The sequence below is a fragment of the Alternaria triticimaculans genome (genome assembly GCF_023758025.1).
Source record: "Alternaria triticimaculans strain BMP 0046 chromosome Unknown scaffold_13, whole genome shotgun sequence".
NCBI lineage: Eukaryota > Fungi > Ascomycota > Dothideomycetes > Pleosporales > Pleosporaceae > Alternaria > Alternaria triticimaculans.
In genome coordinates, this window is record NW_026055970.1 from 1,007,229 (window position 1) to 1,026,903 (window position 19,675).

General features: G+C 53.0%; 7 protein-coding genes across 7 annotated transcripts; 3 read left to right on the forward strand and 4 right to left on the reverse strand.

Moving 5' to 3' along the window:
• Positions 1 to 864: 864 nt before the first annotated feature.
• Positions 865 to 1,778, forward strand: J4E78_008215 (uncharacterized protein; the record flags this gene model as incomplete). The annotated part of the gene is made up of 2 exons (XM_049368817.1): positions 865 to 915; positions 1,047 to 1,778. 2 exons carry the CDS (start codon positions 865 to 867, stop codon positions 1,776 to 1,778), a joined length of 783 nt encoding a protein of 260 aa, XP_049219782.1.
• Positions 1,779 to 1,856: 78 nt separating this feature from the next.
• On the reverse strand, positions 1,857 to 2,729 carry J4E78_008216 (uncharacterized protein; the record flags this gene model as incomplete). Its single annotated transcript, XM_049368818.1, has 1 exon — positions 1,857 to 2,729. The coding sequence occupies one exon, from the start codon at positions 2,727 to 2,729 to the stop codon at positions 1,857 to 1,859; it is 873 nt and encodes a 290-aa protein (XP_049219783.1).
• Positions 2,730 to 3,582: 853 nt separating this feature from the next.
• On the reverse strand, positions 3,583 to 4,978 carry J4E78_008217 (uncharacterized protein; the record flags this gene model as incomplete). The annotated part of the gene is made up of 2 exons (XM_049368819.1): positions 3,583 to 4,759; positions 4,806 to 4,978. The coding sequence occupies 2 exons, from the start codon at positions 4,976 to 4,978 to the stop codon at positions 3,583 to 3,585; spliced, it is 1,350 nt and encodes a 449-aa protein (XP_049219784.1).
• Positions 4,979 to 5,377: 399 nt separating this feature from the next.
• Positions 5,378 to 6,403, forward strand: J4E78_008218 (uncharacterized protein; the record flags this gene model as incomplete). Its single annotated transcript, XM_049368820.1, has 1 exon — positions 5,378 to 6,403. One exon carries the CDS (start codon positions 5,378 to 5,380, stop codon positions 6,401 to 6,403), a length of 1,026 nt encoding a protein of 341 aa, XP_049219785.1.
• Positions 6,404 to 6,885: 482 nt separating this feature from the next.
• J4E78_008219 (uncharacterized protein) lies at positions 6,886 to 8,348 on the reverse strand (the record flags this gene model as incomplete). Its single annotated transcript, XM_049368821.1, has 4 exons — positions 6,886 to 7,370; positions 7,425 to 8,036; positions 8,107 to 8,265; positions 8,324 to 8,348. The coding sequence occupies 4 exons, from the start codon at positions 8,346 to 8,348 to the stop codon at positions 6,886 to 6,888; spliced, it is 1,281 nt and encodes a 426-aa protein (XP_049219786.1).
• Positions 8,349 to 9,124: 776 nt separating this feature from the next.
• J4E78_008220 (uncharacterized protein) lies at positions 9,125 to 15,487 on the reverse strand (the record flags this gene model as incomplete). Its single annotated transcript, XM_049368822.1, has 12 exons — positions 9,125 to 11,920; positions 11,979 to 11,995; positions 12,048 to 12,289; positions 12,345 to 12,403; positions 12,459 to 12,524; positions 13,796 to 13,883; positions 13,930 to 14,240; positions 14,289 to 14,428; positions 14,475 to 14,971; positions 15,022 to 15,215; positions 15,271 to 15,349; positions 15,411 to 15,487. 12 exons carry the CDS (start codon positions 15,485 to 15,487, stop codon positions 9,125 to 9,127), a joined length of 4,566 nt encoding a protein of 1,521 aa, XP_049219787.1.
• Positions 15,488 to 16,903: 1,416 nt separating this feature from the next.
• On the forward strand, positions 16,904 to 19,378 carry J4E78_008221 (uncharacterized protein; the record flags this gene model as incomplete). Its single annotated transcript, XM_049368823.1, has 1 exon — positions 16,904 to 19,378. One exon carries the CDS (start codon positions 16,904 to 16,906, stop codon positions 19,376 to 19,378), a length of 2,475 nt encoding a protein of 824 aa, XP_049219788.1.
• Positions 19,379 to 19,675: the final 297 nt, after the last annotated feature.

Here is a 19,675-nt window from a genome sequence, read left to right on the forward strand (position 1 = left end):
ACTGACTCCCACTGAAGCCCGAAACCGTCCTTGAAGAGAGCCTCGAAAGCGTCCACTCTATACATTGGCCAATGGAAGTATCCCGTGAATATTGTAGTACAGCCGTTTCTGGTTCGTTCGATCAAGTGATTACGTAGCGTGGTGCTCGGTTCTTCGTTCTCCAGGATGTGATTGCTTTGGACTAGAATAGCATTTGGCCAGTCTGTACTGAGGCAGTCGATAGCGTCCTTTACCGTGCGGGACTCGTGGACCGCTGCTCGTTGTATCAGACGAGGCTCAATCTTATCTGATATACCGAATGGAGTGGATGTATCTCCTGCTAGTGTAATGACAAGAATATTGAGCATCATGTGCGAAGCCCTTGCCAATGTAACTTTGACTATGGATGAAAAAGATGGTCTGGAACTGGAGAATTGGAGAGCAGTAGATGGAGTCTGCTTATAAGAACATAAATAGGCGCTGAGCAATCCTCAGCTCATCAAACGAAGGGGCAAGCCACACATGATCCGGCATCGTGAACAATCAAGCAGGGAAGTAAGCTGCCAGCATGTCTGATGGGCTTATTCTTCCGCAAATATGAAGACATGGGAGATATCCACGAAAGTAAGTTCCACCAGCTCTGCGAAGTATACTGAAAAATCATGTATTAAATTACACAGTTCAAGTTGCGCAGGAGTGGCGCTTCCTGATCAGACGATATCGCCCCGCCAAGGCCGCCGCGGACATCGGAAAAAGCCTCGGCTAAGCAGCGCGAACGCAAGAAGCAGCTCCGATGCTATCCCCCACCCTGGTTCTTCTACATCATTACCGGTGATACCCCCGAAACATTACGCTGCCCGGTGCTGAGGAGGAAACAAACACACAATGTCAGGACTGAGGATATTAGTGCCCGTCAAGCGGGTCATTGACTATGCGGTACGTCCATTACACCAACACATGAACATGGCGCATGCATGTTCGACTTGGAGGCTTGAAAGAATGGCTCCGAGGATGATGGCACTCAAGACGTCTGTCTCAACAGCGAATGACACTGACACCACGATCAGGTCAAACCCCGCGTGAACCGCGCCCAAACCGCCGTAGAAACCGCAAACGTCAAGCACTCGATGAATCCCTTCGACGAACTCTCCATCGAAGAAGCCGTCCGCATGCGCGAAAAGAAGGCCCACCACGCGAATGCCCCCAACGTAGAAGAGATCGTCGCCTTCTCCGCCGGCGTCCCCAAATCCCAAGACATCCTCCGCACAGCCATGGCCATGGGCGCAGACCGAGGCATACACGTAGTCGTAGAAGAGAAGGACGCCCTGGAACCACTGGGCGTCGCGAAGCTTCTACGGAAAGTAGTAGACGAGCAAAAGAGCAATCTTGTAATCCTAGGCAAGCAAGCCATCGACGACGACGCCGGCCAAACAGGACAAATGCTCGCAGGCCTCCTCAACTGGCCGCAAGCAACACAAGCCTCCAAAGTCACAATCAACGATCAAACCGTCGAAGTCGTACAAGAAGTCGACGGTGGTGTGCAAACAATCAAAGCCAAACTTCCCATGGTCATCACCACGGATCTGCGCCTCAACGAACCCCGATACGCTAGTTTACCCAACATCATGAAGGCGAAGAAGAAGAAGCTGGACAAGAAGAGTCTGAGCGACTATGGGCTGGACACGGAGATCAGATTGAAGACAGTAAAGGTCACCGAGCCACCACCACGGAAGGGTGGTGTAAAGGTTGACGACGTAGATGGCATGATTAGCAAGTTGAAGGAACTGGGTGCTTTGTAAAGAGCACGCCCATGTATCAATAATCCAAAAAGACTTGAATGCAACAAAAACGGACAGATTCTCGCAGCGTTTGTGCGACTACAACTTGTCGCCCCATACATTGTCCCCCAAGACCTCACGATCCTCCACGTCCAGCTTCCCATAGCCTGGTTCCAGCTTCCTCACCCTCAGATCCTCCTCATCCTCACTACTGTACTGCACGTTCTCGTTCTCGAGGTACTCCTTAACTCCATCGCTGTCCTCCTCGCTCCGCTTGACATACCCACCAGTATAATCGTGCGACTTAACCCTCTTGACACCCACCCAACCCAATCCCTTCTGTAGCCCGTCCAACTCCTCCACTTCCTGCTCGCTCAGCCCCTGACCCCTTTTTAGAGTCAGAAGAGAGTTGATCCTTTCCGAAGTCTCCAGGTAGGATGACCGATCTTTCTCGTTCCATTTCGCGCTGTATACGTCTGGCTGTTCGAGATCGACGCGTATTACTTCCCACCAGTGAGATCGCATTGCTTGCGAGAATGTCCCGTCGAGGTTTTCCTGCCTTGAATCGATGCGGTAGAATGCCGTTGTGTTGCCGTCCAAGGGATCCGTCCAAGTCGCGTTTACCTTCTTCTTCTCCACGTTTCCTTCTTCGTGCGTGTCCGTATTGGGATTACAGCCTTGCAACACGCAATCAGCCAGCTTCTTGTCCGCCGCTTCTAAATCATTGAACCACGCGACAATCTCGACATATTGCTCCGAATTTTTGGAGTATTCTAGTTCAATGTACCATTTTTCTGCGAGCGTGGTACCGGACATGGTAACGCCAATACTAGGGTATTTATAGTTGATGTGATCGTGGCCGGTCCACTGAGAAGGGATTTTAGGTAGTTCGGCGGAGGCGACGCGGAATGAGGGGTTGTCTTGGGAACGTGAGTGGGAATGGATGACCAGGTAGACGGAGTTGACAGCCATTTCGGATATTGTGCAACTTCTTGACAAAAGGCTTGGGATATGAGATAAATGTACTTGTAATATGACTTAGGCCTCGCGATGGACAAGCTTTGTGTAGAGTGACCCTTTTTGCTAACAAACTAGCACGGTTGCGTGAGAGCATGCCTTAATTTGTGCTACTACCCGCTGCCACCTAGGCTTGATCCATATATGTCCCTAGTTTATCCTAGTTCCCAAAATTAACAGCAAAAACTTGCCACCAGTACCTAGTCATGACACTCGTAGTCCCATCATCAAGCGTTGTCGGCTGATGAACAACGTAAAAAGCGCTATCCATCATGTGATCATTTAGCTTCGAAACATCCCAAAGAGACTTTGGAGCTCCTATCACTTTGATACCGGTTGCCCTGAACCCGTCTATATGCTTCTTCGCTTCGTCAACCAGGAGCTGCTGAGCGACGTCCTTGACGGGGTTGTGGCCAGAGATTCGCACGTCTTCCTCGCAAGACTTGCTGTGGACTATCTTTGTCTTCCACCATGCGCCGTCTGCAGCTTGCACTTCCACTTCATCGTACGTGCTGTCTCGATCTTCAGGCTGGGCGAAACTCTGGCTATACCGAATTTTCTCCGCCCAGCTGAATCGGGGTCTCGTACGTTTCCCACTCTCCTTAACCTGCTGAGCAGTACGGAGGTGAAGCTGGAATCTGAGAACTACGTAGATGATTTGTGTAGCCATTGTCTTTCGTGGAAAATGATAGAGATGAGAAGAGGGACTCTGTATTGCCCATGAACTCTTTTATACACGTCTCTGGCTACCAATGAGACCGCTGATGCTGGTCGCGTGGAGAGACCATGCTATCAGAAGTACCCCAGATCACGAGGACTGTGCTGCGAAGAAACTGAGGAAGCTTCCCGTAGTAAGGCCACCAACTAAAGATAGCGACATGAAGCTTCCTGCTGCCTCAAGTTCTTCTGGTTCAACCCACTCAGCGAAACCCATCATGCAGCTGCTACCCAAGTAGCCATTTGTTATGCCAAAGAGTAGCTGTACAATGAAGAGATAGAAGAAATCAGAGTTGACGGCGGCGCCTTTCCCACCAATGTTGCAGAGGAAGTACAAGGGTATGAAGAGTACACGCGCGATAGACAGGAAGAACAAGAGGCGTGGACGATGCGTAAGACGAAGGGCAGGTAGAGCGGGTCCCACTCGACCCATGAGGTCACCAAGGTTCCAGAAAAAGAAGCCTAGGGGGATAAAAGTTGCTGGTTGGAAAAGGCGAGGAGCCGTTGCTGGATCGCGTACGCTTAGTACTTGTGGCGTAAAGACAGGGAAGAACATGGTAATTGCGAAGGTGATGAAGACGGCGCCGGCGAGCCAGAAGAGCTTCTTGAGCATCCTCGTCAGTGGCACACTCTTGCGCTCGTTGTGGGTTGGACCGTATTCGGGTCCTTGGTCGTACGATGCTAGCGACATGCGCTGCTTTGAGCTAGCCCTGGAGAGGAGGTAGAAGAAGGCTACCAATGTTGCAGCGGAGACAGCCGTGGCGGTCAAGAAGTAAATGAAAGCAGAGGTGCTAGACTCTTGCGGCGCTCCGTCGGTATGCTGCTTCTTAGGTACAGACAGAACCGATATGATCTGGGTGATGGAAGGCAAGACACCGGCAATGCCTTGACCAGACATGATTCCTTGGGTATATTCCTCTCTTCCAAAGCCCGATACATATGCAAAGACGCCGTTCTGGCACAAGCCTGTGGCAAGGCTGGCGCTCAACACCATGACCATGAGGAAGGCGAAATAGACACCGACGGATATGTTCAAGAAGAACTTTGTGGATATGGCGAGAAGAGTGAAGACGACAGCGTTCAAGGCGAGCGATGCGACGATGCGTTTGGGGTAGTTTGCACGAGCCTGGAGCTTGGTCAAGACGATCATGGAGCCGAGGTTGCCTACGGTGGAGACGCAGAGGATGGAGGACTGGAAGTTGCGGAGGAGGTTATCGTTGGACTCGAAGCGTCGCTGGAAGTACGGGGCTGCTGCTAAGAACATGTTCCTAGTACAGTCAGTATCATGGCTGCAGTGGTGTCTGAGGTACCTACCAAGCCCATAGCATGGAGACACCCAAGAGGGTGAAGACAGCATAGTCGGTCCACGAGAATGCCTGATCCTCGCGCTCGATACGCTCGCCATCTGGCCGCTCAGAGCCTCCTTCTAGTGGCTCATACGATGCCGAAGTGTTCTCGCGATCGAATATCTGCCGGATGCGATCCATGATGGGAAGTGTCGTCGCGTTCGAGGCGTTCGAGGTGCTCTCGGGGATGTACTGCGGAGTTGCGGAGATGCCGATACACGTCTACGAGGAAGAGACGTCTTGAAAAGGAAGAGGAACACTGTATAACTGAACACAGGCGGACATGTTCAAGCCGTGTCGGTGCTAGTAGGACTCATGATCATATCGCGTGGGAGCGCTCGAGAGTCGACGGGTGACACGCGGGTGTAGATCGCGCTAGCGGACTGGGGCTCTGCCTGCGCGGCATGTGGAATGCTTTGATGTCACCTCCCCGCGCTGCCCCTCCGATTCGCTGCACCATCTCACCACCAAATACTTAGCTGCGAGCGCCGAACAGACCAGACGTATTCTAGAACTACATCTTCTCTCGTTGCCACGAATATGTCATACCAGCTCCCACCCAATACAATCTCCATCAAGCGGAAGCGCACCGATGCGCCTGTCGACTCTCTTAGGATCGAACACGCCGAAAAGGACATCAAGCGCCAAAGAAGCAGCGACTTTGCATACAAGCGTCTCACCAAGCCGGGCGACGATGTCCAACAGGAATCAACACCACCCACGCCGACTCTCGCCCGCCGTTTTCGCCTCGATCCCGTGTCCAGGATTGGCGCAAAACGGCATTTCGTGGAGGAACAAGAGGTCACCAAGGAAAACATCCCAGCAGGCGGACAAGTGCAAGCACCAATACCAGAACCTACACCAGACTCTACACCGCGACCGCGAAAGCGGCCAGGCGCCGGCAGCGCACTACACCACTCAGCCAAACCCTCGATACACCGGAAACCACCCGTCACCGAGCCCTCAGAAAACGATGTGCGCAACCTGGAAGCCTTGTCAAAAGAGGTGGAGAAGGTAGACAATCTCGAAATACCCCTCCCCTCGCCTTCGAAACACAAGCCCAGAGTGCCAGCGAAACGCTTTGCAGAACGGCACCCGGACAAGGCTGCAGCCCTCGCAGCCCAAGATGGCACAATGGCTGATGGCGACGCCATGGATATTGACAGCGAATACGTATACGATCACTACGTCCGGGAACCCGTTCTACCAGATGCCCCCGCCCCGACAGGCACAGTCGGTCTTCTGGTTATCAGCGAAGAGGACGCAGACTGGTGGGACAACGACGAGAACAGCGACCGAGAGTTCGACACGGATGACGAAGACGAAAATGCAGAGGATTACTACGCCAACGACTATCCAGAGGACGAGATGAGTGACGACGACGAGTTTGATCGGAATCTGTACCAGTCCAAATACCGCCATGGGAGTGACGACGAAGAGTACAACATTGGAGACGACGATGATAATGCGTTGGGAAGCGGGGAGGATGAGGACGATCTGCATTTCAAGATGACGGTACCCAAAGCACAGAGAGTGGGATATTGGGGTATGCAAGGGGAGTCATAACATGGTCGTCTACTAAGACACTGTCCGCTTTCGCCGCACATCAGCCATGTTATTTTCTAACCGTCTTTCCCTAGAAGCATTCCCAGTATCTCGTCAGCATTAGAGCAGAGATCAGTCCTCTGCAAAGGTCAAAGGAATGCCATTGATTACAAGTGATCAAATCACACTATCAACGTCTAACACTCTTGGTAATCATAAAAAACAGAGAGGGTATCATGTCAAACTCCCGACCCCAAATAATACATGAACCAAACCCAAGGGTACATTCCATAGCCCTGCCGAAGCGTTCCACCCCATGTAAAGCCATCATGTGAAAGTCATGTCCCATCCGTGAACGCCACTGCATCTCTTTACGCTTCGATTCCCATACCCTCCCATGGAATGTCAACGTTCGTCTTCGTAACCTTTTCCTCGTCATTGTCTCCACCCGTGGCACGGGATGACTCTTCCAACATAGCCTTATTGGGGAGACCAGCATCCTCCTAGGTAGCGCTAACACTCGTCATACTGCCCTTCCGCTGTTGGCCAGGTCCGGGTAGTTGTCCAGGGAGTATCTGTCGGGGTCCGCCTGTACCGATAGCACTTGGCCTCCTGCTCCCTGCTCCACCGTCCAGCCCGGCGCTTAGCGGTGCGCCGAATCCAGCGCTTTGCGGAAAGTGCTCGTTGGTGGCACTCAATGGCGCGCCCATCATACCGAGTGCCATCCCCCGTCCAGTGCTCATATTATCACCACCCGAGAACATGGACCCGCCTCCGCCTGGGGGTGCGCCAAGTGCTGAGCGGATCATGCCTTTCATGCGGATGTATTGGTATTTCGAGCGTTGCGAGGTATGCGTGTATGTTGCCATGGGCCGTGGCCGGTGTCGAGAGAGGGCAGCCATTATGGAGTCTTTCTCTTCGTCGGAATCAACAGCGCCCGAGGGCTCGAGATCTTCGGGGAGGGGCGCGTTGGCATCAATGAGAGACCCTAAGAATATGTCAGTATACAATGTCTCTAGCTGGGTGATCGTGGGATACATACGTTGAATCTTAGCCTGGTTCTTCTTCTGATATTGCGCCAGCAACATGTCATATGGTAGACTTCGTCCTGGAACGGCCCTCTTCAGACCCATGCTATGGCTCTTGCAAGTCAGACTTCTTGCGCAGTATCCGCCGTTCGGTAGAGAGACACCGCACTGCCTCTCAACATCGACTGGGCCTTTGGGCTTTGCTCCCTTCTGCTTGGGTTCATCCTTCTTCTTCTTTTTGGCGTTCGGCGCCTTCTCCGCGTCTCCGTCGAGTTTCCGCTTTTTGCCCTTCTTTGCGCCATCGCCGTCTATCGAGGCACCCTTGATGGCTGACTTGCGCGACTTGCCGCCCTCGTCATCTTCGCCCTTCTCTTTCCGCAGAGCTGCATCTTTGGCTTCCTTGGCCTCCTTCTTCTTCTTTAGCTTCTCCTGCTTCTTGTTCAAGCATTCACGAATATGCGCCGCAGACGATGCGCGAAGTACGGGTCGGCGACAGTGTTTACATTGTACTGTGTCCACTTTATCGTCTAGGGGTCGGCCGCTGGGGAAGCCGGCAATGGTTTTCTCGTCCAAAGGATTGATCACAGGCGAGGTGGTCGACGGAGCGGGGGCTTTGGTCTCGACGTCTAATAACATGTTAGACCGCTGTGTAGACTCACGTGCATGTACAGATACAGCGCGCTGTGGGTGACGTACTGGTCGCGTCGCTTTCCTTCCAGTTCCCAGATATTGACGGCTTCGGTACCGGCTTCTTGATCTTCAACTTGATCCTGGCTTTCTCCGATTTGACTATGTCTTTCACTGCGCTTCTGTCCAGTAGGCTAGAGTTGCCTCCAGATTCTGTGGCTGAAGGTGCTGCGGTACATTAGTTCCATCGTAGCGGCGCCGGGGAGGGGTGCGGAGTTCAGCTCACCCTTTCGTGTGCCATTCGTAGCCATGTTGGCGGCTCTACGACGCCTGCGGAGTGCTTCGGTGGACCTCTAATCACTCCGAGGGATCTTCCAAGTGTAGTGGAGACGTATCCGATGTTAAAATGTCTCTTGCTGATGGAAGGCGAAAGGTCTGGTTGCATGCGCTGCTGATGGCGGCCTCCGGTCGCGTCAAGCAGCCGCGCATCGCGTACTAACCCAAAATGGCCAGCTAGTCAGGTGTTAGGTACCAACCGAACATGAACAGTTCGAGATTTCATGCCGAACGTGGAATGCAGCGCTGGAACTGATACTTCACATGACACACGGAAACTAACTCAATCTTGTTTTGGTATTTCTAGCTATACTGACAATGTGCGCTCTTGACAAATGCTAAACGCCATACACGTCAAGATCGACAGAATGTCGACTGAGCACACCACCGAAGAGCCCGCCATAGATATATATCCGGTAAAACCATGAACCAAGTCTGCTGGCAAGACTGGCCATCGCAATGGCAGTCAGCTCTGCATCCTTCCGAACTCCCTAAAATGCTCAACATGTACTTTGAGCACCAAGGCTCATGGTATCAAAACGCCGTAGATCGCCAAAGTATGCTGTGTCGTCATTCGTAAATGTACTGCGGTGTTGCCAACGTCCTCACTAGCTCTGTGGAGCTCGTCATCCTCGGGTACGTTGCTGCCCAGTAGGCTGATATACATCTTGTGACCTTGGTTTAGAGCAAGCCTGTGGTCGTTTCCACTTTGCTTCGCCTCTTGCGTGGGCTTGTGGCACAAGAGACTGCATTAACGGCCTCGGCCCTTGGCCTTGGATGCCTTGACAGGCTTCGCCTTGCCCTTCCTTGGTGGTTCGTATTCTTCGATGTGGTTGTGGCCAAACTCCTCACGCATGATACTGTTGGTCCAGAGCAAGCAGCGATCCTTGGGGGTGTCCTTGTCGACATAAGTCTTGTTTCGCGTCGACACTCTTGTCTTGTTGTCATCATCGTCCTCTTCTTGGGGTTTGTTGGAGTCCTCCAGATGCTTCCGCATCTTAACCATGTATTCGGCGATACGGTCACGGAACGCTTGTAGCTCCTTGCGCAGAACACGTTCTCGATTGCCGCGCTCATCGAGCCACGCAAGTAGCTTGTCAATGTCCTCCGGGTCGTCGTAAAACGCCCACTGGTTCGAGTTGGACAGGTGCGTCGGGCCTTCTTCTCGCTCTTTACGCTGCGGGATAGTGTAGCCAAAGCGCTGCATGTCTTGAGAGAGGGCAGGTTCCTCCAAGTTTGGACCAAGTTCATACTCGCTCGGTCCCTGTACCCAAATTCGTCCGTTGGCGTACCCATACTCGGCGGTAGAGCTATTCGGGACACCGCCGAATGGCATGCCATTGTGCTCGAACCAGTAGTACTTGTTCAAGAATCGATCCTTGCCAAGGATCTTGCTACGATGCACAAGAGTTTCGCGCAGATCATCGTCAAGCTCGTTGATGTTGTCCTCGCACTCCTTGAGCTCGTCTTTCTTCTTCTCAATCGCTTGTAGTAGTTTCTCCCATTCCTTCTGCTTCTTGGTCTTCTCAGCATCTGCCTTGGCCTTCTTCGCCTTCTCCTTACGAGCTTCTTCAGCAGCCGCCTTGCGCTTGTTCTTGTTCGCCGGGCGGGTCCTGCCCTTGGAAGTAGGTGCATCGTTGCCACCGTCCGCTTCGGCTTCGGCAGGTTCCTTAGACCCATCGTTAACGCTCGTCATGGATGCATCCACATCGTCATTCATCTTGGCATCCGTAGGCGACGCCGGCGTGTTGGCAGGAAGGTGGATCTTACGCTCCAAATCCAGCTTGAAAAGTTCATCAGCCAGCTCTTTGCGTTTGCGCTGGTACTCAATCTTTTCCTTGCGCAAGCGAGTCATTTCCTGGGCGGCGGCGACCAGCTGATCGCGGAAATTCTCAGTGACAACAGTAAGATTCAGAATCATCTCGAGCGCAGAGATGCGGAGGTTGACATCGAGCTTCGCGTAGTTGGTGGCGATGGTGGTGATGGTAGGTTCTTCATCAGGAGGGACAAGCTCAGCAAGGATTTCGTCACAGGCTTCCTTCCGCGCGGGATCAAAGGAAAGGCGGTAGAGGAGTGCGACCATGACTGCCTGCCATCCACCGTCCGCAAAGTTGCGAGTCTTGCACTGCTCGACCCAGTCGAATTCGTTGTCGAATTCCTCGGCTTTGTGGAGTTCTTTCGGAGGCTCAGGCGTGGGTGTGCGTGGTTTAGCAACAAGTTGGGCTGCACCCGACTTCCTCAAACTGCTACGAGTAGTTCGAACAGGCGGCTCGGGCTCGGGTGTGGGCGTTGACTCTTCGCTCGAATCTTCGTCTGATGAATCCTCGCCGTCGGCCATGTTAGGTAGGGACGTCTGTATTTTGCCGGAGTCGTTGACAATCTGCTTCAGGATTGCACAGTGCATCTCTACAAACAACTCACACTCGACTGTCTCATGCGAGAACCGCATAGCGTCGACAAAGTCATCGAAGGTGAAAGAGTCTAGCATGTAGATGGTATCGTGAACGTTGAGAGTCTCCCAGATACAGAGCAACGGGCCAATACTCTTCATCAAGATGCCGGTCTTCTTCTCGTCAGCCGGCGGCTCGACTCCTTCAGGAACGTCGTCGGAGAGGAACTTCAATGGTGGTCGGTTGACCTGTAGACGAGGTTGCTTGATCTCTAGGTCCTCGCATGGGTATTTGACATACTCAATAGTACGGGGCGGTGGAGGCGCTTGTTGAGGCTGTGGAAGGTTTGATGGCCGGGGACCTTGCTGGTGGTTGAAGCTGGTTTGGAATGGGAAATTGATGGGCGGGCCATGACCAGGCGCATGCATCTGCATTAATTGCGCAGCAAGGGCAGGCGGCACCTGAGCCAGGAAATTGGGTGGTGGACCAGTCACTATCTGCGGAGGTCCAGAGTAGTTGATCGGCGGGCCGTTGGCAAAATAAGCTGGCCGATGAGGGTTTCCAGCTGCCCATGGAGGCATTACACCTTGTTGTGCGTAGGGTGGAGGGCCGCTTGCGGAGAAATTAACAAAGGTAGGCTGCGCTTGTCCAGGTGGTAAAGGCGGTCTATGACCATTGACATGAGGACCATGACCGTTGGGCATCTGCTGTGGGTATTGTTGTTGAACAGGTTCAGTCACACCGTTGGGTACGCCAGTGGTAGCCCTCTTAGCAGCCAAAATAGCCTCCCGGGTCTTCTTGTCAGGAAGCTTGGTGGGTATGTCGTATCTCTTTGCCAAGCTGTCTTTGACCATCCATGGCGCACCAATCCATGACTCACGCTTCAGGGCATTGCGAAGGAAAGCTTTCAGGATGAGCTTTGAATAGGTCTTTCGATCGCGCTGGAGTTCTGAGGCTTTGTATTTGGTGACGGCTTCACCGCTGTCTTCCATAGTGATGACGTAGGTGTATGTCCGAATGTTGTCGTCCATGGACTGACCACTGAACATGCTGTGTAGTCGACTGCTGTCCGTGATCTCGGTGATCTTGCCGAAGCGGCGCGAGTGGTCGCCTTCGACGGAAACCCGATCATTCAGCATAAAGTGCTCCTTGAAATGCTGCGAACAGGTCAGCGTGGGTTTCCTTGTGGGTATTGGTTTCGCTTCGTGGACATACATCGTAGACATCATTCACTGTGTAGTATGTCAGCAGCACTCATGGGCTAAGCAAGCAAGACTGACTCACCTAGGTCATCCATCCGATGGTGGTCTTGAAACTGGACATAGTGAAGGACAGGAGACCTTAAGCCATCCGGAAAGATGCTGTTGATCTCTTTGGAAGCTTCCGTCTGCACGGATGTTACCTCTTCGTCGGCCTTGACGAGTATTGACGTGGAGCCTACCTCGCTCTCCTGGGCCTCGAAATAGGTATAGCCTGAATGACCAGTCGCCTGGCATGTGAAGCTCCGCTGTTGATAGAAGTCGAATCTACACCTCATGAGCGACATGTACCTACCTGACGTCATTCCATATATTTTCTTACCTCTCAAGGAACCGCTCATAGTCTGTGAAGACCTCTCCAGTCTGTTCGATATGCCACACCTATCCAGCGACTTTAGCATATATGTTCCATGGTCCAACAAAGTATGTAGCTTACCTCAGTGCTGTCGTCGAGGTTCTTCGGCAGGGGTTCGAATTTGACTGGTTTACGCTTGTAGAGAACCTGGAACACAATCAGCACATGCTCCTGTATACAACGCGACCCAAACTATACCATGTTGGCCTGATCCCTAGCTCATATAGTCTGTTCGACGTCCTCGGTGCCGCGTCGCAAACTTCGGAAGTGTCGCGACAATCGAAGCGCGCCGATTACCTCTGCTCGAGGTAGTTCGCGGTAAGAGGTGGGGGCAATGGCCCCTCTGTAGGCAGTGGATCGATTGTCCGTCTCTACGCGCCAGGAAAGGTGTTTCGAAATCGTCGTCGCAGTCTTCGGTGGTCCGAGTAGCGTTCCGAGACGCGTCGATCAGTTCCGAGAGCGCGTCTAGGTGACGTGTGGGTGAGTTCGCGAGTGGTAAGAGCGTGATAGTCGGGAAGTTGTGAGGTAGGGTGGAGAGGATTAGTCGGAGAGTAGTCAATGGGGGAGAAAAGCGAGCGGAGGGTAGTGGAAGAGGCCCGTAGTCCCTTGGCACTAGTTACCATACTTGATTTGGCAAGGACTGCCTTCGCACCCTACCACCCACGCGTCAAAGCTACACACCCCACTACCATCAAAATATCAACATATTTGGACTCTTTCGAATCGTAGCAATGAGCTCTATCATGCTGCGATATGCATGCATCGATTATTCCAACTTCGGCAAACCTTGTGCATTATCAAGTTCTGTGATAATCGGTCATGAAAAGCTCATGCCTCGAGCCACCCCGAGCAAACCCTTGGGGGCAGCCTGACCCACTTGCTCAATCACACCAACACGAACAACTCTACCCCAACATTCAGCCGCACATTAGAAGGCATGGTATTGTATATTATATCAAACATCATCCCCGATATCTTCACGGTATCAAGTTTACTCAGGAGTGTTTGTTCACTACCATGCTCGCACTGCTGCTGCCATATCTCCCATTTGCAGCACCGGTAGCAAGTGTGCCATACCCTTAGAGTATTCCAAACATCCACGAGACTCTCCAAAGTGGCCCAGCAGAAAGAGTCCCTCTTTGAAGGTTACCACTGGACAGCATGCGATTGCGCGTTAGACGAGTGCTGCTCAAGAAGATATCAGGACGACAAGTTTGGCACATCCAGAGGAGCTTATTTCCCAAGTCGTGTAATCAACAAGATCTATCCTCTAGACTTATTGTATACTCATGCATCTATAAATCAAAGTAAACTACCAGAAAGCCGACCCAGCTGCCCACCACTCCGACGGCTGAATACGAACTCGTGAACATGAGCGGCAGGAATTCATACCGAGAACCAAACACTAGGCCGTGAACCAGTGAGCAGTATGCAATCAGAGGTATCGAAAGAGCGATGTAAAGCAGGGAGAAGCGATCAAGTAAAAATATCCTAGGTTTGGGTGAACTATTGTATGTTAGCGGAGACACGAAAGAAAAGACAGGTTACCTACGCAGGAGCTAGCCTATCGAAGGCGATAAGGAAAAGTACGAGCCAGAAGATAGTATAGACTGTCTTCACAGGGAACTCGGCGGCCGTGTAGAGGAGAGGAAAGAGGGACACATGACCAGCAACAGCCAAGGGTCGGAAAGCGCCAAAATATCGACGATCTTGAAGCGCTATCAAGCTGAATGGAATTATCACGAGCAAGATTGCCTTCTCGTGGACATGCCAGCCGAACAGGAAAGATGCGTAGCCACACAGCGTTACAGCACCAATGAAGGCCTCCCAAGTAGGTTTGTACAGAAGGCGGAGGAGGACAGGCTGGATGACGTTAGTTCAATTGATCACCCAGGATATCGATACACGTACTATCTGTGTTCCAAGAGTAAGAAGGAAGCATATCAATGGGTCTATGTCCGGAAGTACTGCGAAAGACGTGTCTCCCACAAGCCCTCGAGTGACGCTATTCACTGCCTCTTGATCAACATGGAGCCCAAGACGCGGGGCCACTGGTAGTGTTAGCTTGATACAATGTGGTAGTGGGAAGCTGCATACGGTAAATTAAGACTCGGTCAGAGAACGAGTATATCGCCCAGACGTTCGGCGCCCAGTAGGCATGACACAGACCTCGCGAGAACGGGAACAGGCGACTGAGTACTTGCCCTATCTGTCCCCACATTGCGAAGGGTCCAAAAGCGGCTGCGAAGACAGAGACGATGCCCACGCCCAACTTGATGCAATTGAAGAATCGAATAGTGAAATACGGGAACGACGACCGCTGCCCCAAGCAGTAAGCACGCAGAAGGTAGACAAAGTACGCAGGCGCGAGGTACAGGTAGATGTGCTTGAGACACAAAAGCGCTGCAAAGAGCAGACCAGACAATAGGAGGGTCGAATTGTTGCGGGCCAAGACCATAGAGAGGACCAAGAGGCCATAGAGGAAGCCATTGTACTGGAAATGGATGTGGTCGATTATCAGCAGTCCTGGTGACAATAGAACAGAGAGTGCAGCGGCGTGAGCAGTGACTTTGGACTTTGAGGTCTTCACATAGCTGGCGAGTTTTTAGTAACGGATAGATCAAGTAGGGTGGTGTGTAAGTACAGGTGCAAAGCGTAGACCAAGACGAGCTCGGTTAAAATGACTGTAGTACGCTGGAAGTACACGGTCTGCCAGCTGTTGTATCCAAGATCTTTTACATTGAGCAGGCCAGGATCAACATAGGGTGCAGCTTGAGACATTAGCCATTCAAAGTAAGCGAAGAACGGCGGATAGTCCAAGGTCCATTCAGACGTTTTCTGGAGTGTGTTAGATTGGAACTATTGCGTGGCGTTGACGGCATGGTTGTCTGACTTCGTAATACCACTCCTTGATGGGTAGGGAATGCGTTAGAGCAAGCCAGTTACGATGAACCTCGAAGTCGGTCGACTTACTGCCGGAGATGGTCAGCAAGGACGAGGAACTAAACTTCAGAATTGTGCAGCGAGACATACTAAGCAGGGAAAAGCAGCACCTTGAGCGCCGTGGCCACGACGGCGCACTGCGCAATGGACGGAGACAGCTGTGCCATGGGAGAATTGACAGCGGGTTGATGCACGATCGCCGGAAAGCACAGATTGACCAGTCGCTCGTAGTTGGACGTCACGTGCTCGCTTATGGATGATCCCTGCCATCCAGCATCCGTGGTCGCGTATGTACAGAACACGTCAACCTTGGAAACAGCAGAATACGCAAACGTCATTCTAGAAGTCAGCAAACCCCCAGGGGTAAGCATGACACACGTGGAGGTTTCGCATGATGGCGTTTGACATCTGATACCCCGAAGACGGAGCGCTCCGTGTTTGTTCCACACCTGGCGAACGCTCGCAGTAGTATACCCCGGAGGCAGACCAGATGGAAACGCTCAATACGGCTTGCTGAGACGCGGCGATGGGCAGGCTGGCACTAAGGGCTATCCTTACGCCTGGAACTGGAGCCGCCGCAATACGATCTGGACCCTTTCGTGTTCGCGTGACAAAGGAAAAAAGGGACCCGTCTTAAGAGCAGCACTATCAGGCGGCTCGTCTAGTCAGGGACGGTGTGCATATCTGCAATTACCCGTTGGCCGCATCTGCTGGAGGATACCGAGCTGCGCCGTTGGTAGCACAAGGCCGTCTACGCCAGGCACGGGGGCGCGTCGCTGCACGAAATACCACGCCGCCTAGCACAGGCGTCTACGGGGCCAGAGAACTGCAGGGCAGCGGTTCGTGGCGACGGTGGTTTGCACGATTCAGACGTGGCCTGCGCGTTTAAAATGGGCGGTGCGCTAGTTGTCCGCTTTGGGCTGCCTCATTTGCGGCTGCCTCCTAATGTGCCCTGCTAGTTAGCATTTCTCACCGACCTCTTTCTTCTCTCCTCCGCTCCGACTTCAGGTCGCATCCCTCTTCTTCGATCCCCTTCGTTCATTCTGTCCTCTTCTCCCCGCATCGAGCCTCCCGGCAAAGCTTGCTTCTTTGCACTTCATTCTTATTGTTCGCTCTTTTGGTGCACGCATCCTCAAACAAGCCACGCGAGTTTGTTCTTCGGCAGCTCTGGCCCACGGCATTTAATTGCGCCTCCACTGCGTCCACCGTGCAAGCCTGCGACAGTACCCTTCTGGACCTCTGTGCCTGTATCCTTTAGGCCCCGATTGCCTGCGTTGTGAGCGTGTCTTGTATTGTTAGACCTGCAAACGACTCGTTGCCATTGTGCTTTTGGAAGTACGTCTTGTCCAATGCGTCTCCACTGCGCTCAAACTAATGCCCTCTAGAACGCTCTACATCTTGTAATACAGCAGCATCTTCGCAAGCCCGGCGACCTCTCTGCAACCGGTTGCAACTTCACCTTCTGCCATACATATTTCGCCGTCCGGTCCAACGAGTCCCGGACGCAGTAATACACCTTCACCACGGCGGTTCTATCTCAAAACGCGCGGGACAGCTTCAGTCTGCCTCCGCACCTCCTCGGTATGCAGCAACACGACGGCGCCCCGAACGCCCCCAGCGGTCCTCGTCTCCAGTCGAGCTTCCACAGGCAGATGAACGGCGGTCATCACGGCTTCTCGCACGGCGCCTTCGCTACGAACCAGCCCGGCTATGGCGACCGACACCCGGAGAGGGCGAACAACATGTCCATCAATACCGGCAGACTCAACCCTGGCAACCAGAACGGCAACGATTTGCAGACTCCAGGAACTGGTTTCGACATGAACTTCACCCCTCTGCTCCCTTCGCAGTTGCTCCTCGGTAGCCCCTTCCAGCCAGGCTCGCCCTCGGCTTTCGCTTCCCCGCAGTTTCAGAACTTCGCACAGTTCGCTGGCCAGAATCAGTCTCAGCAACAGAACCACCAGAACAACCAGATGGGAAGCCCCTTGCAACAGCCTCTTTCGCCCCAGCTGTACCAGAACATGGTTTCTCCCACTAGTGGCTTTTTTGGTGGACCCCAGTCACCTACTGGAGGTTTCCCTGGTTACGGCGCGCAGGGTCTCGGTGGACTCGGCTCCTCAATGCCGATTGCTCCCGGTCTTGTATCTGGAACTAGCAGGACTGTATACCTGGGCAACATCCCCCCTGAGACTTCTGCGGAGGAGATCCTCGGCCATGTACGCAGTGGTCAAATCGAGTCCGTCAGGCTTCTCCCAGACAAGAACTGCGCATTCATCTCCTTCCTGGACAGCAGCTCCGCCACTCACTTCCACTCTGACGCCATTCTGAAGAAGCTATCAATCAGGGGTCAGGACATCAAGATTGGATGGGGAAAGCCGTCCCAGGTCCCCACATCTGTGGCCTTGGCTGTGCAGCAATCGGGTGCCTCTCGCAACGTCTACCTAGGTAACTTGTCCGAGGATGTTTCTGAGGACGAACTCCGCGAAGACCTCAGCAAATTTGGTCCCATTGATACCGTCAAGATCGTCCGGGAAAAGGCTATTGGTTTTGTTCACTTCTTGTCCATCGGAAATGCTATCAAGGCTGTGTCTCAACTTCCCCAGGAGCCAAAGTGGCAAGCGCCTAGGCGCGTATACTACGGCAAGGATCGATGCGCTTACGTTTCGAAGACCCAGCAGCAGAACGCCGCGCAGTACCTGGGTATCGCGCCTGGCTACGCTCATGTTCTTAACGGTGCTGACCGCGACATGATCTCCAATGCTCTTGCTCAGCAATCTGTCGCTGCCGCGGCGGTCGCGACCTCTGCTGGTGGTGTGAACAACTTGGGTAACCGAACAGTTTACCTAGGTAACATTCATCCCGAAACCACCATCGAGGAGATCTGCAATGTTGTGCGCGGTGGTCTTCTTCACCACATCAGGTATATCCCGGATAAGCACATTTGCTTCGTTACTTTCATCGACCCGACGTCGGCTGCGTCCTTCTACGCTCTTAGCAATCTCCAGGGGCTTATGATCCACAACCGTCGCTTGAAGATCGGATGGGGTAAGCACTCTGGTGCTCTCCCGCCTGCGATTGCCCTTGCTGTCAGTGGTGGTGCCTCACGTAACGTCTACATCGGCAACCTAGATGAGTCCTGGACCGAAGACCGCTTAAGGCAGGATTTCTCGGAGTACGGCGAGATCGAGCTGGTCAACACCCTGCGCGAGAAGAGCTGTGCATTCGTCAACTTCACCAACATTGCCAATGCTATTAAGGCAATTGAAGCGATCCGTGGCCGTGACGAATACAAGCGATTCAAGGTCAACTTCGGAAAGGACCGATGCGGTAACCCTCCTCGCCAGATGAACAGCCAGCAGGCCCAGGCTCAGCAAGCCGGTAGCGATGGTCTCCAGTCACCATCGCCTATCAACGGACTACATCCCAACCGTGCTGGTGCTTCAGTCTCGCCGACTGGCTCTGGCGCACCAGGCTCTGGCCAAAGCACCAACGGCCAGTTCCCTTCCGTTCAAGCGCCTGCTTCAGGTAACATCATGAACTCCGGCAACAACAACCCCCTCATGATGTACCTACAAGCTCAGCAACAGCAGCAACAACAACAACAGGTCGAGGCCAGCATGCAACAACAACAGCAGCAGCAACAGCAGCAGCAGAACCAGCAACAATCTTTCCAGTCGCCGCAAGCTGCTTTCTACAGTGCCGACCTGAACACTCCTCAGCCACACCATTCTCATAGCTCCCATCAAAGCACATCGAGCTTCAGTCTGATTAACGGTACGTCAGCTGGTGGCTCAGGTGCTACTACTGTTGGTGGCCTCCTCGCACCTTCGAACCTCAACTCGCGTGGCCAACATTCTCGCGCTGTGAGCCTGCCCGCTTTCACTCAGGGCCCCTTCAACCACTCCATGCAGCAAACCCAAGCTCCTCAGCAGGGCTCTTTCGGTAGCCTAAGCTCCGGCATCGGTGGTTTCGGCAGCGGCAACGGCGGTTACGGTCTTGCCATCCAGGGTGACGGTGGTCTCCCTGGCTGGGCAGAAGAAGAGGTTGGTGCGCAGTAAGCCTTACCTGGATGTCGTGTATCTTCTTCATTGTGCGATACTTATCCTTCATCTACTGGCTGGTTATTACTACTCCCTTCTTTCGCCTTCCCAGAAATTTCCTTTTGCATATGTCCGGTCTAGGGTTATGGCGCGAGCTGATCAAGCTTTGGGGATCGATCTTCAACTATGTGTTGTAATCTGAATGTGCGCAAGATGTTGCCTTAATACTTGACCTTACCACCTTCGCTTTCTTTTTTCTTTCTTTGCCCTTTACGTTGTTGTAGTTTAGATACCTGTAGGGATACCTAGGGATTT